The sequence below is a fragment of the Arachis hypogaea genome, chromosome 6 (assembly GCF_003086295.3).
Source record: "Arachis hypogaea cultivar Tifrunner chromosome 6, arahy.Tifrunner.gnm2.J5K5, whole genome shotgun sequence".
Classification (NCBI taxonomy): domain Eukaryota; kingdom Viridiplantae; phylum Streptophyta; class Magnoliopsida; order Fabales; family Fabaceae; genus Arachis; species Arachis hypogaea.
The window spans coordinates 116891943-116907761 of NC_092041.1; the positions used below are offsets into that span (position 1 = coordinate 116891943).

The window sequence follows — 15819 nt, forward strand, 5'->3', positions numbered from 1 at the left end:
AGGCTTTTGGGTGTTATAACTTATAAGTTAAATTTCAAGAGATAACTGTATATTTTTGCAAATGAAGAGGTAGTGTAATTTATACTTTAAATTTAAGTTATGTCCATAAGGGTGAAGAGAAAGGTGGATAAAAATTTCAATAATCTTTTTAGCATTCTATACATTTTTACCAAAGATAGTAGACTCGAATCCACAATCTCTTAATTGAGTATGGGGAGACTATGTCATTTGAGTTATAACTCATTGGCTTTTAGCATTCTATACTTGTTTGTTGCTAACTTACACAAATTATATGCTGAGTACCCAAGAAAAGTGGACTCCTATTTCAGCAAAATGACCAAGGGCTAAAGGGAGAACTTATTAAATTATTTTAAATAATAGATAAAAAGGATATGATGTTAACTAATGTTTGTTTTAATAAAAAGAACATTTTAAAATCAATACAAAATAATTTTATAGAGTTTTGAATTATAAAAAAAAAATTATTTAAGAAATTGAATCATGAATTTAAAAAAATTGATATCGTGATAGTAATATTTCATGACTAAATAATTACCTGATTTTTAACCAACTATTATAGTTCGTACTAATATATATCAAATATATATGTTGTAAGGTTAAATTAGCAAAAATAATTAATTCTTACATTGATTACGTGATAATTATTTAAAAAAATATATAATTAGAGACTCATTGCCACCTTAAATGTTGTCTAAGTCCTAAATTAATAAATTATATAATAACCACCTTAAAACCCTTCTTTTTAAGCATTCTATTTCTCTGAATTTGAGAGACTCATTGCCATCAATTCAAACGCGACAGCAACGGACGACGGTGACTCCTCTCCGGTGACGGAAGAACTTCCCTGTTGCCTTTATCTTCTTGGTTTGTATGACTCCGATTCCAGTGAGTTGAGCGAGTGCCTTGTATGTGTTTGACAAAATGCCTGACTCGTAAAACATTCATTTGAGGTTCTTGGATGCTGTATTACCGGTTGTTTCAAATTCAACATATTGTTGAATCACAATGGAAGGTGTGATGAAGAAGTTTCAGGGGAAGTTCCTTAAAGTTAGGGAACAACTAAATCGATGGGATGAGCTTCAGTCTTGCTTGATTTCACAATTTAGGAGTGCTTCCAGTATTATTGATAGGTTGCAGGTAATTAGTTTGATTACTAATTTTAACTTTTGGCTGCATTTAATAGCTCGCACATGTCACGAATACAGAGAATGAGGAACACAAGAATATGATTGGAGTTGATGACTTATATCCAAGACAATATCTATGTCCTTGGATAAAGCTTGCCCAATTTCGTGTTCACCGAATAACTGGGGATATTGGGGACAATGACTGAGACGCAACTTCTCGATCTTGTCTCTATCTAATATCTCTGTATTTTCTATCTTGATATGCTTACCAGTTACCGAACACTATTGTACAGTTTGTAAATAATTTTTTATTGTATATATTGCTTTGATGATGTTGCATTTCTGTATTACTTGGGTTTGAAGTAATTGGTTTGATTATGCACAGGTGCTTCAGAATCCTAGCAGTTATGGTTGTCTAAGTTGTAACTGCAATGTAAGAGATGCTCTCTTGGCAAATCAGATGAAATCTTTGGATAACATTTTGGTTTCCATGAGGAGTACTTTGTAAGTTCACATTTCTTTGTAGAATAATGTGCTACCTGTCATAACATTGGATTTCATGTACATTGTTTATATGCATTTGTTATGACAATTTCAATGGCGTTAATTGATCTATGTAGCTAATCTCATCTAGTGGGACAAAAGTTTTGTTGTTGTTCAACATTTTTAATAGTTTGGTCTTCAACTGCAAAATTTATCCTTATAATGCTATCTACAGTCAAATATAAGTAGCATGGTAACTTGTGGCATAGTTTTTCTGCAGTTGTCTGTTGTCTACCCTGAATTTATCCTTCTCCAAGTGTTCTTAATGAAAATATTGAGTTTTAGATAGCAATGACTTATTTGAAATTACTTTGATATGAACTTTCAGAGAAGAGTTTCGTAATATTGTTTTGTTTCTTGAGAAAACACATCATGACAGTAGACAACTGGTGAAAGGTAGTTCTACTCGCTCAAACATGAAGCATCTGCAGCAGCAAGTTGGTGTTAAACCTACTCTTATGGATTGCTTAGATGGTTTGTTGTTTCTACATGACGTCCATCACTCCGAGTAAGGAATAATTTCTGGGACTTTCGCCTTATTTTGTGCTTTGAGACCATCCATGTGTTAATAACCTAATATGACTAATACATGCTTAGTTTTTAAAAGATAAATAATTATAGGATAGAAGAACTTAGAGGACTAAGAGAATTTCAATTCTAACTTGGCATGACTTGAATTATGTTTCCTTTATATTTTGTTTACTTTCAAGAACCAGACAACACAAATAGGTAACATAGATCTATAAAAGGTTGCAGCATCTTAAGGATGTGTTTTTATTAAAATGTGGATGATTCTTTTGTAGGAAGTGTCAAGCTTATCAATAATCTGTCTTCCTTTGCTGGCTGAAACTAATGGCAAACTCTCAAAAAGACTGTTGATTGATATTTCTTCTTTCCCTTTTGAAACAGGTATTTGTTGAAGTCTTCAATAATCTCAACACTATCAGCAAATGCTTTAAAAAAGCCCAGGTATAAATCTGCCAATGCTAGTGTCCAACTTTTTGAAGTTATAATAGTTTCTTTTCATGTGCTGATGATGCAGCAGAATAGTTAATAGAAGTAACAATTGTTTAAGCTATTGTTGTAGTTACGCAATTGAAGTCTGGTTTTGGCAAGTTGAAGTGAATTGAGTTGTGTGCACACTGTTCCTTCTCTTTTATTTACTATATTCATGATTGTTTCTTTTCAGCTTTTTAATGCTATTTGGTCCAATTCCTTTAACTTTATTACTTATCCAACTTGTCTTATTGTGTGCTTGTGTTTTGTGTTTGTTTTGCATTAACTGCATTGCAGTTCCGGTGATCTTGTTGCCATACAACAACTCTTGGTTGATCAACCTAATCTCCTTATTGAGGAAGGTATGAAAGAATTATCTTGAGGTAGACCTGAGGTTTTGATTAAGGCGAATACTCGCATGCAGTTATGTTAACGTAAAATTGATAGTTGAAAACCGTTAATGATTTGATATATTTGATTAAATTGTCATCTCATGATTCTCAATTATCAACTTTACATAGAGATAACTGCACGTGAGTTTTCATATTTGATCAATAATAATGATCAACTCATTGGTAATAGTAATTTGGTTTTTTACTAACTTATATTTTGGTGCAGTTCAACGTGTATTTGATATCATATTTGCTGAAGAACTATGATGATGATACTGATTTTGTGCCTTGAGCTTTTGTACTTAAATGGAAGCTGTTGATTCTACAAGCATGACGAGAACAACATATGAGTTAAAGAGAGGAAAAACAATCTAAAACCAGAAAATTGGTAAAGTAAAAAAATAGGATTCAATTATGATTTGCGTCATGTGCGACAATGCGAGTTTCGAAAACTTTTCTCATTTTACTAATTTTAGAAAAAATTGACTCTTAAGGGGGTGGCATTTGACTCGCTATTATAATTTATGGGTAGTACTGAATTCAATTTCAATTAAACTGCATCGAATTAATTGAACAACAAAAATCAAGAGTATTATATGGGCAATATGGTGAAGAGAACACGCTATCAAGCAGAAAAGCAGCCTCGGGAGTTGCACATTTTTGGTCACTACAATAAATTGGCTTTGCTGGTAGTTTGGTTGGATAAGACGGTGAAGATTACTATGACGTCTTTGACTTTTTGCTTTTTGTTTTTTTCTTTTTCCATTTGTCCTCTACTATCCCGTTTTTCCGTCAATTTTCTTTTTTATTCGGTACATTATTTTCTTTTTTTTCAAGTAATTAAAAGGTTGTGTTATTTGTATTACTTTATATTTATTTTTATGAATGTTTTTTATTATTCGATACAAAATTGAATATATCATAAAAATAAATGTAATAGATGTGCATTATGTTTAAATTTGGTTCACTCTCAGAGTCTCCGTACATTCACTGTATTAGATATGAAAAGAATTCCCCACCCCAAAAAAAAAAAAAAGATATGCCTGACGAGTGTTAATGTTGTAAGTGTGAGGAGTTAGTAGTCCCACATCAAAGAAAGTAAGGAAGAAGAAGGAGTTTATAAGATGAGAGACCTATTAACTTACTCCTTTAAAGTTTTGAGTTGAATGTGGTGTCTTCTCATCTTATGTTTTCTCACTTAATTTTTCTTTGAAATTTTTTCAGTGGTCGACCATTAATCCAACAAGTACTAGTAAACTAGTAAGATATATTTTATAAATATATTTAAAAAAAGAGAAATTGTTCATTTTATGGATGTCTAGGTAATGTTATGTATAAAAAGAATCATACATTTTTTTGTAACTACTCACAATCATTGAGACCTATCTTCAACTTGGCATGCAAATAAATTTTCATAATTTTTATCCAATAATGTTTATATAATAGGAACAAACCAAGCGATCTCACATGGTTATAATAAAACAGAAAAAAAAAAGGTAGAAAATACCGACGAATAAAAATGAAACACGAGAAGATATAAGAAACTCTAATAATTGAACTTAGTATAAATTAAAATGAGGATGTAGAGTGACTAGAAAGAGAAAATCCATTCTCATAATTTGAATAAGGGATAACAATTAAAATTGGTCCTTTGTTTCTATTTGATGATAATTTTGATTTTTCAATTTCAATTTAATATTGATTAAGTCACGTTAGTTCTTTCATGAGTAGTCTAGTTAGCACTGTTAACCAAAAATTATTGTAGAATGTTAGTAATGTAACATGTCAAATCAATTAATTTAGTCTTTGACGAACCAAATCTAATATCCTTTGTGTGACATTCTTCTTGCAGATGTTTCTTTTTTAAATTAAACTGGATCTTAACAAAAAATAGATAATATTTCTTTGTGCAAACTTAGACAAATTAAATTATGATTATATTTTTTTAAATAAAATTCTATATCGAAGCAAAATTTTTATTTAAGTTTATACAAGTTATTGTAACAATTTTTTAAATTTCTTTCTCCTTCTCTTCCTCCTCGTTTTTTTTTTCTTTTTCTTCTCTTCTTTTTTTCCTCCTTCTTCTTCTCTTCCTCTTTCTTCTTCTTCTTCTTCTTCTTCTGAATTTGCACATGCAAGTTTTTTTTTCTTTAGATTATCAATCCAATTCAATTCAATTCAAAACACTTGCGTCCACTCAATTCAAAACAATTCAATTCAATTCATAATGAATCGAACATGTTATTAAGGTGCAATAATTATATAGTACTAAATGAACGGAACATTATCTATTATATAAAATCAAATTCAAAACACATGTGTCTACAATTTAGAGATTATCAATTCAATTCAATTCAAAACACATGTATCATTCAATTCAATTTAACAATTGCATTCTATTCAATTCGATTGAAAAAATAATCCATTAGCAAAATGTTGGTATTGTGGGTGATGACGATAACGAAAGAAGAGAAGAAGAATAAGAGGATGAGGAGAAGAAGAATCTGCGTGGAAGAAGGAGGAGGAGGAGGAGGAAGAGGACGTATACGTGTATTTGAAAAAAAAAGAAGCGCGGAGAGGAGAAGAAGAAAAAGCGCGTGTAATGACGCTCTTTTAATAAAAATGATTTTTATTGGTGTTAGAGCTGCTTGAATAAACTTTAATGAAAAAATACTTAAATTTGTAACAATCTTGTATTTTTTTATATGAGTTTAGAAATAATATGTATTATTAATTATTAAACAAAAAAGTTATCTAAAATATTCTGTATATTTAAAAGAATATTAAAAACATTTAAAAATTAATTTATATTTTAATATAAAAAAATCAAAATATTATTATAATTTATTTAAAAATTTATACATATAATATCCTATCTAAAAGAAATTTGATATTGTCCCATTTGAATCTCGTGTTCTTATAACATATATATATTTTGAATCTTTATACACTAAAGCCGAAATTATTTCTCTCAATTATTTTGTCAAATATAATTTTTTACTATTTAATATCTTCTTTCACAATTTTTTTAAATCTCACTTAAAAAATATACAATAAGAAATTATACTTTACAATAACAATTAAGAAAAAAAATAAAAGAATTCTCTCTCAAATTGTTATCCATGCTTATTTCTCTTAATTTGTAGCATCGTCATCTTTTCTTTTCTTTTTTTTTCCCCCTCAATTCTATTATCCCAACAATCAATAATTTTTATTATTTTTTCTAATCACACAGTCCTGGAAAAATAACCAAAACTCACATGCTAACAAAAATAAAACCTTAACTCTGGTTTGTGGCAATTGAGGATATATCCTAAACTCAGTATCCAAACATGATGTTACAAGCACAAGTAAGTGAAGGCGGGAGAATAATGAAGCTTTAATTAAATAATAATAACAGAATAAACGAACTCATAACCAAATTTAAAACCTTAATCCCTCCCTTTCTATATTCACTCACATTTTCTTTTTATTTATTTAAATACAAAGCCGCAAAGCAAACCTTCTCTTTCTCAAACACAACACAACATTCTCTCTCTCTCTCTCTCTCTCTCTCTCTCTCTCTCTCTCTCTCTCTCTCTCTCTGATATTCATATTGAAGAAGAAGCTTGCTTCATTCATGGGTGGCTGCAATGGTGGAAGCTTCCCTTGTGACTCATCAGAAGACTTCTCAGCTTTGTTCAACCAACTCCTCTCTCCGCCACCACAGCCCAATTTGACCATAACAAACCGGGTTCTTGGCCCTTCTTCTTCTGCTGTTTCTTCATCTGCTTTCCGTTTCTCTTCTTCTTCTCTTCATGATGATGATGATGATGATGATGAAGATCATCCCTTTCTTGATCACAATCCCAGTAACAATAACAACAACAACAATAATAATAATAATAATTGTAATGACGATTATATCCCTGCACCTCTTCATGACTCTGATGATGCTAACAACAACACTAGGCCACATCATCATCATCCAATTGAGGTACTTTAATTTCTTCTTAATCTCTTCAACCCATTTACATTTTAGCCTTCAACTTCTCAGTTTTTATGTCAAAATTGAAACTTGCACACCCTCCCAGTTTTGGGGTATGTTTGAACTAGATTCAATTTAGACACACACAAAAAAAAAAAAAAAATCATTTTTTTGTCTGTTGGGGTCAAATTTTATCTTAAGATTTTTAAATTATGAGCTGATTTGAACATAAAGCAAGCTAAATTCAAATAGATACTTAGTATGTTTTATGGGGTGCAAAGCTAAGGAGACCTTAAAAGCTTAAAAGTTTGGTAGATCTTACAATATATTATAAAAATACCATTTTTTCCCCCACCCTCTTTAGTATATTTAATGGGGTGCAATTATTCTAAGCTTAGGAAAAATTAAATCATGAACTTTGGTAGATCTTACAATTTTATTCTTTTTTACCGGGGTCTAATTCAAAGTTGCATCTTTTGAATAATTTTTCTGTTGCATAGCACCCTGTAGTGGTCACAGTAATCAAGTACAGATTAAAATTTCCTTTATGAAAGGAATCTTTTGTTTCTTTTACTTGTTTGTGTAGAAGAATGGTGAGACTTCTGAATTGCCATCAAGGCATGCCCCACCACCACGTACTTCTTCAAAGAGGAGCAGAGCTGCAGAATTTCATAATTTATCTGAAAAGGTTTTTTTTTTTTTTTTCCTTCTTTCTTTTTTTTTTTGGAAATTGTTTTTTCTTTGGAGGTTTTTGTTGATTATGTGGTTTTGTTGGATTTTCAGAGAAGAAGGAGTAGGATTAATGAGAAGATGAAGGCTTTACAGAATTTAATTCCAAATTCTAACAAGGTACATGAGTATATTATAATAGTAGTTCATTTAAACCAAGTGTTATTTAAAAAAAAATAATTGTTAAATTTACAACTTTATCTAAATTGGTAATTATTTTTTCTTCCCAGTATCCTTTCACCCTTACAAAAATGATCACTTTAATTTGTTAATTTTTCTTTTACCAATATTTGCCTATGATGAGTTTTTCTTTTTCTTTGGTTTGGTTTCAATAGACAGACAAAGCTTCAATGCTAGATGAGGCTATAGAATATTTAAAGCAGCTTCAGCTTCAAGTGCAGGTGAATCTTCTTTAAGTTTGGGCTTGTCATTTGTTCTCTCCTTGACCCATATATTTTGTTTTCCTAAATAAGAATATTTAGTTATCTGACATTCAAAAAAGGTCTAATTTTATTGTATAAACTTTTTCTAACAGTTGGGAACTATAAAACATGTTTTGGCACTGCAATCTGTTAATAAGAACCAACAGCAAATAGTATCATGGACTTAATAAATTGTTTTAGTGTGGCCAACTTTGATTTTGTGTGAGGGATTTTTAGCAGCACATTTCAGCACCTTGTCAAATTCTATGTTGTTTTTACTTTGAAAATGTTTCAATACTTTTCAATACTTTGCAGATGTTAATGATGAGAAATGGTTTGAGCTTACATCCAATGTCACTACCAGGAGGATTGAGACCTATGATCCTGCCACATACTGGTGTGGATTTTGATGAAGGTAACAGATTTCAGAACTCTATCAATGGTGGGGCTCCATCATCATATACAGCCGACGAAAGCTTGGTGGCGCGGCCGCCTTTTGGTTTTCACAGACCATGCAGCATCTCAAACCAATCTGCTGCTATGCCATCATTGACAAATCTAGCTACTTCAGATAACTCATCAAGCTTTCAATCCTCTATCAAGGTACATGTTTGATACTTTAGCCCCTTTGATATGATCCTAAATACTCTCTCAAAAGGGAGTGATTAAGATATGACTAAAGTAACAAAATCAAGGCTTGGTGAAACATTTCATATCAAGCCTTGATTTTGAGTTTGTGTTTTTATTTTCAGTGTTTTCTATTTTTAGAATTTCGCAAAAGAGAAAGAAAAAATAGTGAAAATTTCTCAAATAAGAAAAAAAAAAATAGGTATATGACTTTATAATTCAAAGACATATAAGTCTTTAGCTAATTAAAAATACAAAAACGTCTATCTTTTTCTAAAATACGAGACCTTTAAATTTTTCTGTCCAAAATATATAAGGACAAATAGATCCTATAGAAGAATTTAGAGGTTTCATATTTTAGAAACTGAGAAACGTTTTTGTATTTTTAATTAGTTGATGACTTTTTTTTTTAGTGACTAGTTGATGACTTTTTTGTCATCAAAGTAAAAGACCAAAGACTTATTTATCGTTTTCTCAAATAATAAAATCTTGCTTTCTGTTCTCTCAAATAGTAAAATCCCTGTTTTCTCTTTGTTTTTTTTTTTTACAAAATTTTGAAAATAAAAAACTTTTACTAAATACTTAAAGTAGATATTTTCAATATCTTAAAACATTTTCAATATCTTAGAAGCTTAATAAACAATCAATTATTGGGTAATGTTAGGGAGATAAAAAAAACAGCCGAAACTTGCCTTATTTAGCATTTCGCAACAATTAATAAATGCTAAATAAGGCAAGTTATGACTGTTTTTGGCTGATTTTCTTTGGTTACTAAATATTTCCGCCAATTATTTTGCTCATTTAGTTAGGATGATGTTTAGGAGAATTTATTAGGACTTAGAAGGATAAATAATCTCTCTTTCTTAATCTGTTGGAACTTATCAATTGTTGTTTGTGATGTGAAAGGATGCACACATGCCATAACTGCTTTTGGATACAACAAGGATCAGAAAAAACCCATCCCCAGAAGTGTCTTAAAATCTCATATTTCGTTCAGCAAAGCCATCTCTAAATAGAATATATTTTTGTTTTTGAGACATTATAGTCTAAACTCAAAACTCAAATTTGCTAACTACATATGGAACTCCATTGGGTTGCTTCACTTCTTCGTGGTATAATTGGTAATAGTTTGACACAATCTTTGTGCTCTTACATTAGCATTAAAAATATACAATATATATCCAAATGCAAAATGGATCATGTAACATTCTACACCATATCATGACTTTCTTTTTAAGTATTTGGTTTTGTTTTATATGTTTGTTAGTTATATTTATAGGTAATTAGATAGGTATAATAATATTAATAATCACATTGGTGAATATTATTTAGTGTGTCTTTCTTCTCTTCATGGGTCGAGTTTGTAACGAACTATCTAAAAAAAGGTATAATATTGGTTAGAATGTAAATATTTATGGTTGCGTCATTTAATCTTATTTAGATTATTATACTTAGTGACCTATCTAATATACTGTAGGTTAGAGGATTTTTTTTTTCTCTCAATTAATTCAAGTAATATTGTAAAATGTGATATTTTATTATAGCCTCTTTAAGTGAAATTAAAGGAAAACAAAAAATCACACTTGATAGCGTCAGAACAAATTAAAAGGATTTAATCTTGGTTTTTTCTTTCCCCTAAAAAATGAGTGTTTTTAAATACTCAGAAGAGAAAAATGAACAAAAATAAATATAAAACAAAATAACAACCACAAAAACAATATCTAATTTTTTTTATTGCTTAATAGAAAAACATTTGATGAAAGTGTTTTTTTTTTTTTTTTTAGCAATTTCACTTATGTTCACATTGAAATAAATGTTTTTGGCTTTTTTTTTTTTTTTTTGATTTCCCACGGTATCCTTCAACCCGACAGGCTAAGGACTGAGTTCCATTTAAGGGTTTGTCGCTGGCCAATGGGTTGCTGCATGTACAAGGCGTGGGTTGCTGCATGTACAAGGCGGGATTCGAACTCCCGACACTTGCTTAAACGGACTAGTAAGTTAACCACTAAACTAATCTAACTAGACCAACCCAACTTGGTTAATGTTTTTGGCTATTTTATTTGTTAAAATTTAACGACATAATTTTTTGGCTATTTTCCCTTGAATTTTCTCTTTTCATTTTGGGTTAAAGTGCTTCCAAACAAACCCAACCCTTCAAATTAAATATATACTCAATTATATTATCTATGATCCTAGTTATGTACTCAAATGTAGTTGCAAAATGAATGCAACAAAAACATCAATTTTTGTATTAGAGTGGATAAGAATATAAATTTTAGTATTAGAGTGTTTGGATATGTGGAAATTTAACTACTATTATTGTAATCTCAATACATCCGTCTTAAAAACAATGTCTTCAGATAAATTATACAAATTTTGTTGAATCCTAAACACGGGTGTGCTAATGATGATGACAAAATATCGAGTAAATAAATAAATTAGACCCAATTTTAATTACATTAAAGTAATTAAATATTTATTTTCTTAAACAAAGTTGAAGTTTGAGTTTCACAATAAGTCAAATTTTTTTCCCTAATGAAATGATTTGACAAAAACAAGTTAGTTGCAAATCAATAAATTATAACTAGATGTTAAGGAATTTAAACCTATAGTTTATATTCAAATTCGAACAAAATGGCTCCAATTTGATATTTTTTAATAAAAAATAAAAAATCATATTACTTACATGCAAAGCAAAAGCAAAAAAAAAAAATTACTAGGTCATAATAATGGTAGAGAAGGCAAGGAATGTTAGAACTTTGAAGATGAGCCTTTGGTGGAATATAAAGTAGCGTTTGTTTTGAGGTACTGAGACAGAGACTGAGAGACTAAGACTCAGTATCATGTTTGTTGGTTCAGAGACTGATACTAAAATTTTTGTCTCTGTCTCCAAAATTTCAGTATTTCAGTACCTCCAAAAAGTGGGGACACAGGGGACTAAAATTTTTAGAGATGGAAACTGAAATTTTAATAACATTTTATACCTAAAATATCCTCATTTCGATTGATTAATTCCAATTTTACCTTTTGTGCAAATTAAATTAGAGTTTTATTGTTGTTTCAATTTCTGTCTCCCATTTTGCACCAAATAGAATACTGAAATTTGTTTCAATCTCTGTCTCTTAATCTCTGTCTCTCAATCTCAGTCTCTATCTCTCCACCAAACACTACCTAAGTCTCAAAATGTTAAGAAGCTAAGATTAGAATGAATTGGAGGATGACATGCATGAGAGACACAATACAAGTTGAAACAAAAAGTGTGTATTAATATTGTGTGCTTAATATATATTAATGATCATCACTAATCATATTCCATCATTACTATTTTGTTTACACATGTGACATGTGGTCCACCTTTAACATTACATGCATGATGCATGCATGGTGTGAGGTGGTGGCAAAGAGTTTGCTACTTGATAATCAAAATTGATATTTTGTGTATATTTTTATATAATTTTTTTTCTTATTTTTATTAATTAATTTTAACACAAAAATAAAAATTATACAAAAGAGATACATATAATATTCTCTATTCTCCATTCATCACCATTCATGGATAATGTGAAATATAACAAATTCCATAATAAAAACTATAAGGTGAATTGTAAATAAGCTATTATTATAATAGTGATTACAATGATTGTCTAAAATCACCACGTTTTTTTTATATTTTTACAATATTTTTAACTTTCACTTTTTGAAAATAATATCTTTTAAATATTAAAAAATATATTTTAGTTTCAACAAATATTGTCAAAATTGAATAGCTACTATACAATACGTTGGGTTATATTTATATACTTATATTAATGTAGTTAATGGTTCTTTTTTTTTGTCAACGATATCTCCTAATTTGACAGGTCAAAGATTGATCCGTTGCACACTCGAACCCCGACATTTGTTTAAACCATAATTGTAAGAATCGAATTGGTGATTAAACCGATCAAATTACTAATTTACTGATTTATTAGTTCAACCGATAAATTATTGATTGAACCGATAAAACCGGTTATATATAAATAAAAAATAAAAAATAGTCAAAAACCTTTAAAATTTTAAAATACACATATTTACTAATATTTAAAAAACAACTAAATCTTAAATTTTAAAAATAATTAATACAAATATAAACATAAAATTACTTAATACTAATACAATAATATTTTAATTTAACACAATAAAAATATCAATTCATAATATCAGTAAATTTTAATATTAATATCAAAACAGATAATGCGTTAATGGTTTTCACACTTGTTTTGGGCCAGCTGGGTTCATATCTGAAGATAATGTTTTTTAGGTCTCGGTGCTTCGGTCCCGATGCCCAACCCAAAAAGGGTAAATATTTAATTATATATTTTTAAAATTTAAACACGGAATTGAAATTGATGGTTTAATACATTAATTTGCAATTAAGTATTTAAGTGTAACCCAAAAAATATTTTGTCAAAAATAAAAAGGAGTGTGGAAATTACAAGAAACTTCCTTCATTGGCCACTTCGCTATTCTCATTGGAAAGAACCTTCTTCCTTACACGCTCTTTCTTCTTCTTCTTCTTCCATGGTTTTCCCTCAGCACCAGTTCCAACGGCACTACCAAACCCACCACCAGCAGCAGCAACAACAACCACAAACTAAATCTTTCAGGTAATTATCATCACCCCAAATGTTTTTACTTAGTGGCCAAAATTCAAAAAAAAAAAAAAAAAAACAATTTAACATCCCTTTTCAATTTTTCTTTCTGCCTTTCATTTCACCTAACTTTGTATTTATTATATATATCATTTTTGTTCCTACTTCAGAAACCTGCAAGCAATGGAAGCTCATATGCCACCTCAGGTTCCCTTTTACAATCCCACTGATTTGCAAGATCAGTCCCAACATCCACCATACATTCCTCCATGTATGTAAATTCTTCACCTTTTAGCTATCCTTTTGCTGAATTTGCCTTTTTTTTAGCTACATATGTTTAATAGTACACTTGTTAAGTGACCCAATTAGGTTTTCTTGTGGAATAGCACCCCATTTGGTCAGTTTGAGCTAAATTTGTTAATTTATGTTATATAATGATTCCATTACCGGAAAGTTTGAAAATTTCTTTTCAGCTGCATATGTTTAATAGTACCTTGGAAAATCTGAATTGTAAAGAAAATGACTCAGTTAGGTTTTATTGTGGCATGACACCCCTCTTGGTTATTTTAAGTTAAAGCTGTTAATTTTATGTTGCATGATTATTCCATCGCTAGAAAGTTTGAAATTTTTAAGTCTGTTGTGTTTTCCCTCAACATTCTTTTGGTCATGTTAAATGTAGTTGGTGGGATTGACATAGTTCACCATAGTAAATTATGCTCTCAATTTAATGGATTATGATGCTTTTTTGTTCTTGTATGTAGTCCATGTTGTTGGGTTTGCTCCGGGTCCAGTTCCTCCCGCCGATGGTAGTGACGGTGGTGTTGATTTGCAATGGAATTACGGTTTGGAACCTGAGAGGAAGAGACTAAAAGAACAGGATTTCTTGGAGAACAATTCTCAGGTATCTTCTGTAGATTTCCTGCAGCCACTATCGGTGTCCACTGGATTGGGCTTGTCACTTGACAATCCCCGCTTGGTTTCAACTGGAGACTCTGCTCTGTTGTCACTCATTGGAGATGACATTGAGCGTGAGTTACAGCAGCAGGAATTAGAGGTAGAAAGGTTTCTCAAATTGCAGGTTAGTTCAAGTTTACGGCTTAATGTCTAGTCTCCATTTTATGCTACTTTTTCCTATTAGAAAATTTCGGGATCCCATTGCCTGGGATGAGAGGGGGAGTATTATATCAGCCTTTTAATTGGGATGTAAATTATGTAACCGAAATGGAGTCACCTATTGTTAATGCCTTTTATTCTCACCATAAGATGGACATGTTCTGATTGTTATCTGTTTTTGTATCTTGTTTCCGAACCCGCCCACCCCCCAAACAAAAAAAAACCCTTCTATTCTCTTCTTTGCTCAGTCTTATATGAACTTTCGAATGCATGCAAGCCAATATCATTTGTGCCTGACAGAGGTGGTTCTGCATTTTTCATGCTTATTGCTTTTATTGAATAAAGTTCAGTTGCTGTATGTTTCCTTAGATGGTTATGCGAACTGCCTATTGAATAAATATGTGCATCATTGTTTGAATCTTCAAAGAAATCTGAACATACTTCATTATCTTCCCGTTCTCTGCATGATGGCTGTTTTTTTCAATCAACTGTGTTTTCTTGCTTTTAGAAGTTACTGCTTCAAAGTTCAAGTCCTTTATGCCACATTGAAGCCTGATGTGCCATCCATATAAAGAAAACTTTTCTTGTATATGAAGATGGGACACTAATTAATCATCTTCTCTAATAGGGCGAACAAATGAGGCAATCAATTTTAGATAAGGTTCAGGCTTCACAGCTTCAGAGCGTTTTGGTTATCGAAGACAGGGTCCTTCAGAAACTCCGCGAGAAGGAAGCCGAGGTAGAAAGCATTAACCGGAGGAACATGGAGCTGGAAGACCAAATGGAGCAATTAACTATGGAAGCAGGTGTGTGGCAGCAAAGAGCCAAGCACAACGAGAGCATGATTGCTGCTCTCAAGTTCAACCTTCAGCAAGCATATGTCCAGAGCCGAGATAGTAAGGAAGGATGTGGCGACAGTGAGGTGGACGACACGGCTTCTTGCTGCAACGGCCGTTCCATCGATTTCCATCTTCTCTCAAAGGAGAACAATGGTATGAGAGAGATGATGACATGCAAGGCTTGTAGAGTCAATGAAGTTAACATGCTTTTGTTACCTTGTAAGCATCTTTGCCTTTGTAAAGACTGTGAAAGTAAGCTTAGTTTTTGTCCTTTATGTCAATCCTCTAAATTTATTGGTATGCAGGTCTATTTGTAACTTGATACATTACTTTGGCATGTAACATGATCTCTAATTTTATATTTAAGTTATGTGGATCTCTAATTTGTCCCTGATTAAAAGCAGAGAGAACA

The 15819-nt window shown here is 30.9% G+C and overlaps 3 protein-coding genes across 6 annotated transcripts; all 3 read left to right on the forward strand.

Moving 5' to 3' along the window:
- Positions 1-211: 211 nt before the first annotated feature.
- Positions 212-4046, forward strand: LOC112756118 (uncharacterized protein At5g43822-like). 3 transcript variants are annotated; one of them, XR_011862944.1, is made up of 6 exons: positions 212-1158; positions 1534-1652; positions 2020-2199; positions 2601-2660; positions 2779-3049; positions 3306-4046. XR_011862944.1 is itself a non-coding variant. In XM_025804558.3 (6 exons), the coding sequence occupies exons 1-6, from the start codon at positions 1027-1029 to the stop codon at positions 3344-3346; spliced, it is 597 nt and encodes a 198-aa protein (XP_025660343.1). In that variant the 5' UTR covers positions 212-1026; the 3' UTR covers positions 3347-4046. The 3 variants fall into 3 exon arrangements, 2 of the variants coding, with proteins under 2 accessions (XP_025660343.1, XP_025660344.1); XM_025804558.3 differs by having other exon boundaries at positions 2985-3049; XM_025804559.3 differs by having other exon boundaries at positions 2071-2199; positions 2985-3049.
- A 2446-nt stretch (positions 4047-6492) lies between these two features.
- Positions 6493-10233, forward strand: LOC112756119 (uncharacterized). Of its 2 annotated transcripts, none has more exons than XM_025804562.3 (6): positions 6493-7055; positions 7636-7734; positions 7830-7895; positions 8111-8176; positions 8513-8800; positions 9731-10233. In XM_025804562.3, exons 1-6 carry the CDS (start codon positions 6699-6701, stop codon positions 9746-9748), a joined length of 894 nt encoding a protein of 297 aa, XP_025660347.1. In that variant the 5' UTR covers positions 6493-6698; the 3' UTR covers positions 9749-10233. The 2 variants fall into 2 exon arrangements, with proteins under 2 accessions (XP_025660347.1, XP_025660346.1); XM_025804561.3 differs by having other exon boundaries at positions 6499-7055; positions 7633-7734.
- Positions 10234-11679: 1446 nt separating this feature from the next.
- Positions 11680-15807, forward strand: LOC112756121 (probable BOI-related E3 ubiquitin-protein ligase 3). The gene is made up of 4 exons (XM_025804564.2): positions 11680-13470; positions 13626-13726; positions 14217-14533; positions 15197-15807. Exons 1-4 carry the CDS (start codon positions 13385-13387, stop codon positions 15722-15724), a joined length of 1032 nt encoding a protein of 343 aa, XP_025660349.1. The 5' UTR covers positions 11680-13384; the 3' UTR covers positions 15725-15807.
- Positions 15808-15819: the final 12 nt, after the last annotated feature.

Excerpts from the sequence above, each read along its gene's own strand:
- LOC112756119 (XM_025804561.3), top strand. The coding sequence starts at position 6,699 with ATGGGTGGCTGCAATGGTGGAAGCTTCCCTTGTGACTCATCAGAAGAC. Across the intron at positions 7,896-8,110 it reads TAATTCCAAATTCTAACAAG|ACAGACAAAGCTTCAATGCT; the intron begins GTACATGAGTAT and ends TGGTTTCAATAG. Across the intron at positions 8,177-8,512 it reads AGCTTCAGCTTCAAGTGCAG|ATGTTAATGATGAGAAATGG; the intron begins GTGAATCTTCTT and ends AATACTTTGCAG.
- LOC112756121 (XM_025804564.2), top strand. The coding sequence starts at position 13,385 with ATGGTTTTCCCTCAGCACCAGTTCCAACGGCACTACCAAACCCACCAC. Across the intron at positions 13,727-14,216 it reads TCCACCATACATTCCTCCAT|TCCATGTTGTTGGGTTTGCT; the intron begins GTATGTAAATTC and ends TCTTGTATGTAG. Across the intron at positions 14,534-15,196 it reads AAAGGTTTCTCAAATTGCAG|GGCGAACAAATGAGGCAATC; the intron begins GTTAGTTCAAGT and ends CTTCTCTAATAG.
- LOC112756118 (XM_025804558.3), top strand. The coding sequence starts at position 1,027 with ATGGAAGGTGTGATGAAGAAGTTTCAGGGGAAGTTCCTTAAAGTTAGG. Across the intron at positions 2,200-2,600 it reads CATGACGTCCATCACTCCGA|GTATTTGTTGAAGTCTTCAA; the intron begins GTAAGGAATAAT and ends CTTTTGAAACAG. Across the intron at positions 3,050-3,305 it reads TAATCTCCTTATTGAGGAAG|TTCAACGTGTATTTGATATC; the intron begins GTATGAAAGAAT and ends ATTTTGGTGCAG.